We start from the raw sequence: 13,950 nt of genomic DNA, 5'->3' as shown, positions 1-13,950 counted from the left end.
CGGAGGCAGCTGTCCCGAGCAGTGCACGGTGATCGCCTCCCCCGGAGGAGGAGTTGCCTAGACCATTGCCGCATTTCTTGTTTTCCTCTCCCCTCCCCCACTGTAATTACATTGGCTGCTGGAGGGGACAGGGAGAGACGGAGGAGGCGCCTCGCAACCCCCCTCGCGCCCGCCACCCCTGCTCTTTCCCGTCCCGGGCCAGGATGACTGGAGTCTTTGACAGTCTGGTGGCTGATATGCACTCGACCCAGATCACGGCCTCTAGCACGTACCACCAGCAACAGCAGCCCCCGAGCGGCGGCGGCGCTGGCCCCGGCGGCAGCAACGGCAGCAGCCTCCACAAGCCTCAGGAGTCGCCCACACTCCCGGTGTCCACAGCTACCGACAGCAGCTACTACACCAACCAGCAACACCCGGCGGGCAGCGGCGGCGGCGGCGGCGGCGCTGGGGGCTCGCCCTACGCGCACATGGGTTCCTACCAGTACCACGCCAGCGGCCTCAACAACGTCCCTTATTCAGCCAAGAGCGGCTACGACCTGGGCTACACCGCCGCCTACACCTCCTACGCGCCCTACGGGACCAGTTCGTCCCCGGCCAACAACGAACCTGGTAAGCATAACTTTCGCGTCAAGGGTGCCAAGTCCGTCTAGTTCCTGGAATCTGTGGGATAAAAATGTTTGGGACGGGGATCCATCTGGAGCCCTGGCCTTTCACACTGATTGCTTCCCGCTCTCCTCGCGCCCTTTACCCTCATCAGCTTTCAATTGGCCGAGGGTCACCGGGTACGTCCCTCGGGTACCCGGGTACTCGGCTGGTGGGACCAGGTGGCCTCGGCGGCCGCCTCACAACAACCTCATTTCCCTACCACCTGCTGCTCCTTTCTCCCCCGGTTTGCGCCTGTCTTCCCCTTCCCTGGAGGGGCCGACTCCCGGGTTCGCTGGCGGCGCGGGTCCGCGCGTTGCAAAGTTGTGCCTGAGCGCCGCGCAGCGTCTCCAAGAACCCGCCTCCCGGCTTAGGCCAAGTTCCACGCTGCTCTCCCGGCGGGCGGGGAACTCCTGGGCTCCCGCGGTTGCGCGGTTCTCACGATTCCATTTTATTGCAGAGAAAGAGGACCTCGAGCCTGAAATCCGGATAGTAAACGGGAAGCCAAAGAAAGTCCGGAAACCCCGAACCATCTACTCTAGTTTCCAGCTGGCGGCTCTTCAGCGGCGTTTCCAAAAGACTCAGTACCTGGCACTGCCCGAGCGAGCTGAGCTGGCGGCGTCTCTGGGCCTCACCCAGACTCAGGTGAGGGCTCGCGGCCTGGGAGGCACGAGGAGGGCGCTGGCCTGGGATGGCCAGGAAGCAGGCAGGTTTAGGACTATGTTTTTTTAATGTATTTTTTATAGTACTTTTAAGGATTTCGAGGCCCGCGCCTTGGGCGGCCTAAACTTCTACGCCCGAAGCTGAAATCCCCCAGGGTGCCACCTCGTGTGAGAAAAGGATAGGACAGGGGTGGGCAGAAATCCGGTAGCAAGTTGTCCTTCCGCGTACTACTGATTAAGCGGGTAAAACAAGTGGCCCTCCTGACTCCCTCCGCTGTCACCATCACCTAAGTGCACACACATCAGCTCTCTCGGGTTTTTTGAGAATACCTCCCATTGGAGCAGGAACCGACAGACCCTCTGAGGCCGCGGCACGTGATCGGCTTACCTGACCAGGGTATCCACCTCCTAACCAGCTGTCTTCCTAAGCTTCCTCCCCTCCCCTGCCCCAGGCCGAGTTTCCTCCATTAATGCTCAGGTCCCTTTTCCACAAAGGTCAAAATCTGGTTCCAGAACCGCCGATCCAAGTTCAAGAAAATGTGGAAGAGCGGTGAGATCCCTTCGGAGCAGCACCCGGGGACCAGCGCCTCGCCACCTTGTGCTTCGCCGCCGGCCTCGGCGCCGACCTCCTGGGACTTCGGCGCGCCGCAGCGGATGGGGGGCGGCGGCGGTCCGGGCAGCGGCGGCAGCGGCGCGGGCAGCTCCGGCTCCAGCCCGAGCAGCGCCGCCTCGGCTTTCCTGGGCAACTACCCGTGGTACCACCAGGCCTCGGGCTCCGCTTCGCACCTGCAGGCCGCTGCGCCGCTGCTGCACCCGGCGCAGACCCCGCAGCCGCACCACCACCACCACCAGCACCACCACGGCGGCGGGGGCGCCCCGGTGAGCGCCGGGACGATTTTCTAACTCCCGGAGACTGCGCCAGAGACTAAGAGAGCAGGGACCAGTTATCCTTACTGCTCATCCCCAGAGCCATAGGGTCCCTCCGGCTGGCCCGATGATGCCACCCGCCGCTCCCGGAGGTGGCGGCCCAGGATGGCCTACCCCAGGGCCGGGGCCACCGCGCGGCCAGGGACTGGAAGGCGTCTTCTCGCGCCACGGGCTCCTCTCGGAGAAACCCGGCATCCGCGGGAGAAACCCTGCCAAGGCCGCCTTTCCGACCTGAGCCCCGCCTCAGACTTGCCTCCCCTCCCCTCCCCTCCCCGCCCCGCCCGGCGAGGCAGTCCGGCGCCTTTTTCGCCCCGGGCCGCGAGCAGAGTCCCGGAGAGGGACGCCTGCCCCGCCCGCGAGGCTGCCTGGGCCCTCTGAGGCTCCTTTCTCCTTGCCCGCCCCCAGGCTCAGCTCCGGTCCTCTGGGGTTATTGACCTCCCGGTCCTGCCGGCCTGCCCTCCCCCCGCCCCGACCCCTTGACCCCGGCGGCCCGCCGCTTTTTTTCTGCCCTGCTGTTTCCAGCCGTTGGAGCCCTCGTCCCTCCCCCGCCTTAGCTCTCCTCGCAGGAACGCTCCCTCAGCTCTCTCCTCATCCTTCACCAGTGGAGTTTTTTTATTTTTATTTTTTTAAAAGTTTAGGTGCCTTTGCGGATGACCTCATTTTGATGTTGGGGGAAAAAATGATTTTTTTAATATGTGGACACTGCAAAAAAATGTGTTTAAATTATCTTTTTTAAAACCTATTCAGGATTATTAGCCTGGACTTCGATATAGCGTTTGTAAATAAAGGTGTCTGTGCAGATTTTCCCACTGATTTATTTGTATAAAAATACTCATCTTTTCAGACTTTTTTGTAAATCCCCACTTGTGAAAACTGCGGTTTAGCAGTGACCTCAGCAACCCCTCCGTTTTATTTTTCCCTTCGAAAAATGTTCTCAGTTTAACTAAGCTACTGATTTGGATTTGTTTTATCTTATCCTAAAGTCTTTGTTCTTGAAATGAAAGGTATTTTGGGGTTATTTATTATGAAAACAACATGCTCTTAATGTTGATTTTACAATATGAAGAGATTATTTAAATAAATTATTGTTTTCATTGGATGTGTGCGCTTTTTTCTTGGTGTCACGACCTGGAAGCTCGAGCCGCTGCCCAGGCGGGGAACTAGGTCAGCCAAGAGTGACATTTACATCTATCGGAGGCTGCGACTTGCGGAGAGGTGCGGCGAGGCGAGGACCCGCACTCTCAGCGCAGGGCTGCTGCGAGAGTTCACGCTCTGCCCGCATCCGTGTCCCTGCGCGAGGTTCGCCAGCTCTCGGCGCGGTGAGTCACTCAGCGCCCGGTGGCTCCGGCCTCCGCCCGCCCGGCCCCTTCGGCGCCGGCGCCGCAGCCCCGCTCCTGGGAGGTCTCAGCCGCCCCCGCGCCCGAGGTGCAGGCAGGGCAGTACCTTCGAGCCGCCGCGGGGAACCTGCCGAAGCCGAGGTCTAACCCCTACTTTGGGCCCTCCCCACCGTTTGCCCTGCAGCCCTTCTGGGACTGGCTGAGCTGAGAACTCAGTGAGTCACCCAGGCCCTCGCGAGACTCTGGAAGGCAGGGCGACCCTGGGCACACAGGGCTGCGCTAGCACACATGCAATCACACACTGACTCGCACAGTCACATCCATACTATCACATATTGAATCACACTTACACTCCTACACAGAACACCGACAAAAATTCATGTACATTCGCACGGAGACCGACGCACAGTGCTGTGGATTCGGCGTTGTTAACACCTCACGATCTCGAAGGGGAAACGTCCATACATGATTCAGCTCTGCTTTCCACACTGGGTCCCACATAACTAGCGCCCAGCTTTGGAAGTGACCCTAATTTCTGGCATTCCCTTCAAAGGCCAGGGGTAGGTGGGTAATGCAGTCCTGAACCAAAAGTCTTTTTCCCTGAAAGCGCTGGGGCCTACAATTGGAAACGTCTTGGCTTCAGTCACAAACTGTGTGACTTTAGGCTACCCACTTAACCTTTCTGTGCTGCAGTTTGCAGATCTGTAAGATGGAATCAATAATAACAGATATCTCAGAGCTGTGAGCCTTTAACAAGGGAATGACAGTGTGTGGCACCTGGTAAGTACTCAATAAATTTTGCTTAGTAGCATAGAGTTTTATCCCAATGCCCCCAAATAGTGAGGGCATTGGGATAAAATGCCCTGCAATTATGAGGCCCAGAGTTACCCAGAGGCCCTTCCAAGTTCACCTTGTGTGGAAGAGCAGCATTCTAGGGCACTCTAGGGCTGGGAGAGCTCTGGCCCCTTCCTATATGAGAGGCTGAACCTTAGCCATCCCCTCTGAAGCGAACAGCGTCTACTGGAGAGGAGGTTGGGGCAAGCCAGAGAGCCCAGTTTGCCATATGTCCTCTAGGATGGCTATTCAGGCCATCCTTTTTGTGTGTCCTCAACTAATGTCTGCCAAAAAACAGACGTGGGGGACTTCCCTGGTGTTGCAGTGGTTAAGAATCCGCCTGCCAATGCAGGGGACATGGGTTCGATCCCTGGTCCGAGAAGATCCCACATGCCGCGGAGCAGCTTAGCCCGTGTGCCACAACTACTGAGCCCAAGTGCTGCAACTACTGGAGCTCGTGCTCCGCAACGAGAAGCCACCGCAATGAGAAGCCCGCGCACCGCAACAAAGAGTAGCCCCCGCTACCCGCAACTAGAGAAAGCCCACGTGCAGCAACGAAGACCCAAAGCAGCCAAAAATAAAATAAAAAAAAAAAACAGACGTGGGACAATGGTGACTTTCTAAGCATCACTGAGAGCAATTCTCACTTTTCTGGTCAGATTGTTTTGAGGCCTGCATTGAATCTAGTTTACAGCAGAGTATGGTCCACAGAGTTGGGGCTCTGGGGAAGGCAGGGAGGCCATTCAGTCAAGTGTCCGTTCGCATTCCTGCAGTGTTTTCCCAGGCTAGGGAAGCCTGGGATGAAGCTCATTGACCCCATGATTCTGACTTCCCTAAGCAGTTGCTGCCTAGCAGACCCCCATTCCTGCCACCACTCCCGCCCCAGCTCCAAATTTCGTGGTTTTCTTTGAGTGCCAGTAGTTGGTGCCAGCCTTCTTTCTGCGGTTGACTGTGCCCTCCCTTCCTTTGCGCGCACTCCCCTCCCCCTCCTGAAACCAGCGAGGAGAGACGGGGCAGTAAATTGGCTGGTGTCGAGGATCTGCAGCAGACAAGATGATTAAGAGGCCTACGCCGAAGCGCCCGGGGCAGGGAATGTCAGCCCAAGTTGGAATCACGCAACAGGCCTTGGCATGAGCGAGCCTGGGAGCCGGGAGGGCGGGCGGCCCCAGCTCTGGGGTGGGCCGAGGCCCCACAGACTCGCCGGAGTCACCGAACCTGGCACCCGGCGGCGGCGGGGTCGGGCCGGGCCAAGGCGCGCCTTTTCCCGGGAAGCCCTTGAAGCAGAGAGCAGAAGGGTGCAGGGGCCAGAGGAAGGGGGCGTTTCCGCAGACAAGGAGAAGGGCAAAGAGAAGGGAAAGAAGGATGCACCTGGGTCCCAGAAGTAAGGGGGCGGGGAGGAGGAGGGGTGAGCGAGGGGAGAAACAAAGCCTGGCTGGGGGAGGAGGGAGCAGGCTCCAGCTCCGCCGGGGGCGACGCGCTGGCAAGTCCTTCTCAGTCTCGCGGCCCGCTGGGAGACGCAGAGCCCTGTGATCAGCCCGCCGCCGCCGCGCAGACAAGCTCCCCCCGCGCCCGACTGCACTCCCCAAAGCGCGAATGAAAAATGGAAATGGGAAGCAGCGATCTCGGCTCCCTGCACTGGGAAACCAGCCGCGCTCGGAACACACATAAATCTTCATTGTAATCTCCTTCCATTTGCTCGCGTGAAATATCAGGCCAGAGACAGGATATGACAAGAGCTGGGAAGCAGAGGGAGGGAAGACGAAGAGTGAGGGGTGCCCGGTTCTCTCCGCTCCACCCCCTGGCAGTGTTGCTCGGAACTCCGGCTGAGCACTGGCACTGAGGTCCAACTCCAGTTGCAGGCACTCCTGGCGAGCCCGAGTCCCCTGCCCCTCGCAGTTCCCCCTCCCCCACCCACCGTACCCCCGCCCTGCGCGCGCTGCGTCGCGGGCCACCCCGCCCCGGGTGCTTCCCGGGTGTAGACACACACCCCTCCCGCGGGCCCGAATTCCCGCCGCCCGCCCCGCCGCTCCCGGGCTGCGGGGGGGAGGGGCGGGAGGCAGGAAAGAAAGGGAATTCATCCCGGGCCTAATCAGCGCGGCTGCAATGTGGGACCATTTAGGAGGCTTCCCCTCCGCCTTCTTTCAGGATTACTTGTGAAAATTGTGAATATCCGTCCTGTGTAAGGATTTCCGAGACTAGTGGGGAGAGTTTGGGGGAAGTATCAGGTTTGATGGGGGCGGAGAGAGGGCTGGAAGACTGGAGCTTTGTTTACAAACAGTCCTTTGGTAGAAGGGGGAGCGGAAAAGAGGGGTAAAAGGTCCCGTGAAGGAGAGTGATGTCGGGGAGTAGAAAGGCCCCTTACCTTTCTAACAAAGATGTCCTCACTGACTGTAAAACCCAGGAGCAACTCCCGCACTCCCCCAAACACCTCCTCCCCCGTCCCCGTCCCAACCACTTGCTCAAAAGTCACAAGCCGGGTCTTTTCCCTCTAGGGAACAGCGACCACCAGTCGCTTAAACCTGTTGGGGGTTAGAGACCTCTTTGAGAATGAAACTACAGATTCTCTCTTCCTCCTAAAATACTGGTTCCTTTGCATTTGACTTTGGGGTCCCCGCAAGCCGGTGGGTGGGACGCGATGCTGCAGTCTTGATTACGCGGGCCCCTGGCCGGGTCTGACTAGGCTCTCCGGAGACGGGCGGGCTCTCGCAGGGTCGTGATACCCAAAACCGCCCCAGGGAAGCCTCCCTCTGCATCTGGAATCTGCCCCCAAGCCTAACCCGCTGCCCAGTCTCCCACCCCCCAAACTCAAAGGCGCGGGCGGATTCGGAGGCCCCCGCTACCCTCTGAGGCCCCCCTGCCGGGAGTTCCCCTCGCGGGGACGGGTTTGGCAGTGATTGCCCCATTACAAGACTTGACATTCCGCCCTGGGGCCTGGGGCCAGGCGATGCCGCGGGTAGGCTGTGTTTAACGAAAAGAGAGAGCAGGCAAGTCTTGGAGGAGCGGCCATTCCACCTCCACGTGAGAACACAGGCAGAGTCTCTAGATAGACCTTTCTTTCTCCGGCCGCCTCCGCTCCTCTCCGTCCTCCCGGTCGGGCCAGACCGCAAACACTGCAGTGTCTTAGCAGTTTGCGGGCTGCGCAGCGCTCCCAGGAGTCTCCGGAGGCCCGTTTTGGGAATCCTCGGGAGTCCTGGTGCCACTGGCTGCGTCCCGGGTCCGGTCCCGCCAGCGCTAGGAGCTGGAAGGCGGAGACCAGCAGTGAGGTTTGGGCGCGGAGCCCGGGAAGGTGGAGAAAGGCTCCCTGTGATGGGTCGGGACTGCGGGCCAGAAGATTAGAACTCAGGGGAAAGAGAAAAGGCGAAGGAGAGGGAGGGACTGGACTTGGAGCGCGCCGGGGTAATCCCAGGGGGCCGACTCGGGCCCGCACAGAGCAAACATGGCGGGCTTACCCCGCTCCCACTCCTGCCCTCCTTTTTGTGGCCCAGGAGGCTCAAATACCCTAGAGATGAAATCGTCGCTCACGGAACAATGGCGACTTCTGGCCCTGGAACCCGACCGAGTCCGGGCTGCTCCGAGCGGTGGCCGCACTTCCGTAGGCTTCTCCAGCCCGGAGCCGCAGCAAGCCCCCCCCCCCCCGCCCCGGGGCAGCCCCCGCCCCGCCCCATCCCTCTGCGGCCCTGGCCTTGGCTTCTTAAAGTCGCAGGCTGTCTCAGTGCCCGAGAGAAGCACCGCCCAAGTGGGGAATGGGTGTTTCTCGGGGGCGCTCTCTCTCTGCGGTGGAGATCAAAGAAACGCCTAGGAGTTCACGGGGCGGGCTCCGAGGATCCTCAGATCCTCCTCTTCCCAAAGCTTCCCAAAAAGCAGGTTGGTGTCCGCCGGCACTGGGCGGCACTCTGTCTAGGGGTGATGACCGCCTCACACCAACTCCTCAGCCAGCTACCCCCACACCCCACCTCCCGCCCCCTGGACTAGACCTGCAGATTCCAGGGCCCTACTTGGCTGCACTTTGGAGGGGGTTTGCGAGAATACGGGAAAGGGGCCGAAGGAAGGAGGAGGGGAGAACTGGAAAGAAAAGAAATAGAAGAGGTGTTGGGAGGAGGAAGGGGGGTGGTCGGAATCCTGCTCAGGCACTTTCTTGCTTAGTTGCCGCATTTAGGGTCGGGGTCCTGGGCCTCTCAGGCATCCCAGCTGGGGCCAGCCGGCACGCGGGAAAAGGGATTCTCTTTTCCCGCAGGAGAACAGTGAAAATTTGCCTTGGGTGGCCAATTTTCTCATTTGCCCCTATTAAAAGAAAAAGCCCAAGAAATTCAATTAAAGCCACCCTGGCCAAGGCGCTATTTGAGGCATGAATGTCTCCCCTAAAGCTGCAGCAATCATGTGGCATTAGACACTTCCGGAATCCTATAGCCAACCTGAAAAATCCCAGACCCCCTTTTTCCCTAATTTTTGCTCTGATCTGTAATTTTATCCACATTTGCACTAGTTTGAGCATTCTGGCTCTCCCATCTGAAAGCCTGCAATTACTATATAATTCTTCGCAATTTCAGATGTCCTAATATGGACTGTAATTTTTGCGCAAGACAATTTCCTGCTATTTCAAGCATCAACATTGTCAAAGTTGTATGTACATAATAAATGGGAATATCAATGCATAGTTTTTAGCATAACATCTTGACTCCTCGATAATTATATCCGTTCGGAGCCTACGCAGAATTAGCCTGAATTGCATGGTAACTGCTGCTGCTTTAAAATTTTTAAAAATTACTCATAATTTTCCCAAAGATTACCAAGATCTCGAGTGCACAATGTCATCAGCGTAATGAAGAGTAAACATTTATGCTAATAATCTGCAATTTTTTTCATCAGCTATAAAGACAGAGGCTATATAGCCGAAATTTTCAGTCCTATTCTGCAAGCGCAGCGCTGCAAAAAGCCTGCGGCGCTCGGAGGCGTCTGGTCCTGGAGACCTCTTTCCACTCTTTACCTCAGGATAGGAGGATGGGGCTGGGGGATACTTTTTGGTTTTCTGGTTTTGTTTTGCTCTGGTTTGGTCGCTTTTGTATTTCCTATTTTTCCTTTTTTTTTTCTTTTTTTCCTTTTTTTTTTTCTTTTTTGCCTTTTCTTTCCTGTCATTCTCCCAGCCAAAAGCCGCCTTCGACCCTTTTGATTTGATGTAGCAAAGATTGTGTCCAGATTATCTGAAATTGACACTGAAGAAGGTAAGGGTGGAAACCGGTTTCATTTTTCAGAGGGTTGGAAGGCTGCGCTGCGCCCGCCGCAGCGGCTCCCGCTCCGGGAATAGGAGGGTGGGGGGAGTGATTATGTATGCACCAGCTAATTCTTCCATCAAAACTTCTTGTCAGCGATGTCAGGATTATTTTTTTTCCTTTTTATAAAAACACTTGATGTTTCAGGAAGTGTTAATCCCTGAAGGTTGGGGGATGAGGGAGGGGGTATGAGAGGAGTGGGTGGGGGGGTGACAGTTTCTTGAACCTGGGGAAGGCACCCTTTAGAGCCGTTTGCCAGTCTACACTGAATTGGGGTTTGTTGTAGAGCTGGGACGGAAGGAGGGTTTCTTTGAGTCGTGGGAGAGAGAGACCCTTACCCTCTCTATTGCATTTGATAGAGGTTTCTATGGCCATGAGGGATGAGAAGCAGAAAAGTCCGCTTTAGCCTTTGATTTCGGGGTGTTTAACCCAGGCGGTGGGATGACAAAAGCTAGAGATTTTTGAAATCGGTTTTTTAAAGATACAGAATGAAAGACATGAGTAGCAGGATAAAAATATATAGCTAGGGGCCTGGATTGCTTCTTTCCTCCCACTTTTTCTTGGGATCGAGTTTCACAGGTTTTGTATCCAGCACCCAGACCTACCTTTCTTCTGGTGACACAAATTGACAATTTCTTCAAGGGGAGAGATTTAGTTAATTTCTACATCAAATGACTCTAAGAGTAAATTCATACTTCTGTGCATATAGATGCGGGGGATTCTAAAACTTTTTGTGGCTCTTTAAACTAGTGCAGAATAGGCAAGTCTGGAGAGCCATCTGACCTAGCCCAGTTGCAGATCTCAAAAAGAAAGAAATAAAAATAAAACATAACAATCAACGAAGGAACGTTGTGAATTATAAACCTGTTTCCAATGTTGTATTTTAAAATATTGCCTAGATTTAGGAGCTTGATTTTTCCATAATTAGACCACTACTAGCAGGGCCACTCAGTCCCCAGCTTATGAAACCCAAGACCAGTGAGGAGGGGGCTGGGGATTGTTGCTTCTGTCCCTCCACCCCCACCCTTACCCCTTTTAGAGCGAGTGTGTGAGAGAAGATATTAAAGAGGTATCTGTTGTTTGGCAATTTTGCTAAGTCTGTCTTCATTACTTCGACGCAGTGCATTTGCTAATCTGGAGGCCCGGCCATTGACAAGCTTGCTTCATACACCTGCAAGCAATTTGCCGGCTCCGGTACCGGAGAATTGCAGAGATGGCAGCTCGCACCTATTTGATTTTTTTTTTTTCTTTTCTCAATGCACAGCAAATTTGGCTTTCAGTGCGTTATCTCTTTTGTTAATGCAAAAAGATTCCCTGGGCGAAAAAATTGCTCATAATTACCAGAGAGATGGGGAAACTGCATTAGAATAAATAAACCTGAAATTACTGTAATTATGTTGTGTTTGATGGGCCCGGCTTGTAATCAAGAAGAGAATACAGTGAAATGATGCTGACCCTCTTGGGTTTGCAGCTGTACGCGCACTTTGGGGTCTTTTTTTGCAGAAAAGAGTCATTTTGATAATCATTAAGCTGTGTGTAACCTATTTCAGAAGTGTTTTAAAATGAGGTTCACATTTTTTGAACAAGGGGAAAAAAATCCCAAAATTGCATTTTGCCATTACAGACTCATACATAAGGAAAGGTTGTGTTTTCTAAGTGACAATTGTTAAGACATAATATTCAAAATCAGTATTTAATCATTATAATGAGGTATTGTTTAAATATAACCACCTTTAGATTATTCATAGTTTAATTAATATACTCATTATGAAAATCTTTGAATCAGATATTTGATGAACTACTTGTCAGTAACAAGGCAGCATTAATTAGACCTATATTGAGATTAACATTTTTTAAAAGTACAACCGCTTATAATTATAATAGAGCCTAACTAAAGACCGCCTTCGTTGAGCTAAAACTAATAATTTCTCTATTTGAACTGTTAGCATGAGATTATTAAATTAGTATAAGCTAGTATCTCAACGTATTAAAATCCACTTGACCAAACAGATTTTGCCTGTGGCTTCAGGCGTTGGGCCCTGTCTGCCGTCTGGGGTACCAGAGTTGGATGCTTGAAAGAAATCTGCCCAAACCTTCCCGCTACCAAAGTCACATTTGGCAGGGGAAACCAAATCCAGGAAGGTCCCTGTCCCCGCGCCGGAGCCCAGCCCGGGAGAACAGTTCCCTCTTTTTAGCTTCGCCCGCATGCATCCTGGTCTCCAAGGTCCGATCACCCCCCCTTAGCCCTCCAGGTTCTGGGGGCTTGTGGGAGAGGAAGAGCCCCACTCTCAGGCCCAGAAGGAGCCTCGAGGTTCCCCGCTCCATTCCGCACCACCTCCCCTGCTCCCTCCACCATTCCCCCCCTTCCCCTCCCTTTCCTAAAGGGCGTCGGAGAAGCCTGGCACATCCGATCTTTCACCAGCACCAATTGAAAAATGGGTGATTGTCATAACACAGATCACTGCCTTCCCCTCTCTGCTCCCCACCGCGCGCTGCAAAGGGGCCCCCAAAGGCGGAGCACCAGCCCCCTCGGGAAGCAGTGTCGGAAGGCGAGTTCGAGGGAAGCGGGAATCTTTCAAAGCAGCCCGTCGGGGCCCGCAGCTTTCCTGAGCTCTCTCAGCTTGCTGTGGGGCCTGGGGCTGAGGCTGGTCTGGGGCGCAGGAGGAGGGTGCCAGACTGATGCTAGCGGCTCAGAGCCCACGTTCTTCTGGAGTGTACTGATCAAAACGGTCCACCGGAGGTGCCCCTTAACCGCCTGGCCTTGGGACTTCTGCGCTGGAGGGGGTGGGGGCTTGGCTTGACAAGCTCTCAGGTTCCGTCGAGTCAGCGGAGCCCACCTGCCCCTCCCTCCTCACCTCCGCTTCTCCTAGTCGCAGAGAAAAGCCCGGGGTCATTAGGCAGGAATGGGCCTCTCGTTATGGATGGGCCCGGATGGGTGGGAGTGGCTGTGGAGGGGCCCGGGTGGCGCCTTGGGACTGTCCCCCGGAGCTCACTGATTGATTGGGGGGTAGCGTGACAGACGTGTCCTTCCGGCCCCTTTCCTGCGTCTGGCCTCGTCTTTTCCGCCTCGAGATCCAGCACCCTGCGGGTAAGCAAAAGCCGGGAGGCCAGATCCCGGCGGATTCGAGGGGCATAGTCGGGTGTCTCCACTTGCAGTCTTCCAGGCCCCCTGCAAGGTGACTGGGCGCGGGGGGCACTTACATCTCACAGGGCGGCTGCTTGTGAGCTCTGCTTTCATCTCATTTCAGACGGCCTTCACAGTCCCTTTGGTTCCTGAGTCCTGGCTCTGCCAGGCCGCACCTGTTCATGATTCCCCTTCCCAGGAACCCTTGCCACCGCCCTCTAACCCAGGCAGGGATCAGACCCTTTGGGGGGGGTGGGTGCAGGAGTTAAGTCTTGAAGAATGGTCCCAGCAGGGGCTTCGCATACCTCCGCCATTATCCTGCTATGTCTGGAGACGGGAGTCGCTGCCCCTGCCTCATCTGTCCCCAGAGGTGGCAGTCTGCTGCCTGGCCCCAGCACCCCCTCACACAGCACACCAGACAGCAACTCTTTCTCGAAACCATAATTTTACTGTCTCGGAGAAACTTTATAACTTATTTACAAAGTTCTTTCCCCCCCCCAAGATACAAAGCAATAAGTTAACATTCTCAATATAAAACTAAACTTTGACATAGAGAACACAAAACACGGTTGATTTCATTTGATCACATTTTCCAAATTTCACAAGAAAAATGTCAAGATTCTCATTTCACAAAGCATCGGGTTTTACAGCCACACACAACAGAAAAAAAGCTAAGCTTGTGCAACATGTTTACAGAACAATAATAATAACAATAATAATTAATAACAATAATATGTACAGCAATTAGATCCTGCACTGGAGACTGTGCATTCAGGGTGGTGACTGGCATTATTCTGTGGTCGAGCCTCTGGGGATTGTTGTAAAGCTGCTTTCGTCTTACTTTAAAGCCCACCGGCATTAGGGCACTGGCGCACCCCTGCACGTTTTCTCTCCCCGCCCATCAGTCCTCTCTCTCCACAAGGGAAGAATTAGGATTTTCCTGCTTAACCAGGCAAAGCGATCAAGCGTTCTTCCCGAGATGAGGAAATTGTGTTGGCTTCATTTCTTTCTCTCTCTCTTTTCTTTTTAAAATAATATGGGACATGTAAAAAATGCAAATCATTCGTTTCCAACCTCTCCATACCAGCGAAGTACAAAAGTTACTATATAAATTAAAAATCACCAGGTCCTCCTTATTCGTTTTTCCGGGTGCGTTT

The 13,950-nt window shown here is 54.6% G+C and overlaps 1 protein-coding gene across 1 annotated transcript; it reads left to right on the top strand.

The window, feature by feature from the left end:
• Window positions 1-203: 203 nt before the first annotated feature.
• On the top strand, window positions 204-2,234 carry DLX2 (distal-less homeobox 2; the record flags this gene model as incomplete). The annotated part of the gene is made up of 3 exons (XM_079923739.1): window positions 204-609; window positions 1,103-1,287; window positions 1,800-2,234. The coding sequence occupies 3 exons, from the start codon at window positions 204-206 to the stop codon at window positions 2,205-2,207; spliced, it is 999 nt and encodes a 332-aa protein (XP_079779865.1). The 3' UTR covers window positions 2,208-2,234.
• Window positions 2,235-13,950: the final 11,716 nt, after the last annotated feature.

This window comes from Stenella coeruleoalba (assembly GCF_951394435.1).
Source record: "Stenella coeruleoalba genome assembly, chromosome: 6".
Taxonomy (NCBI): domain Eukaryota; kingdom Metazoa; phylum Chordata; class Mammalia; order Artiodactyla; family Delphinidae; genus Stenella; species Stenella coeruleoalba.
Note: the sequence above shows the minus strand (reverse complement) of the source record. Positions and strands in the feature narration are given on the sequence as shown.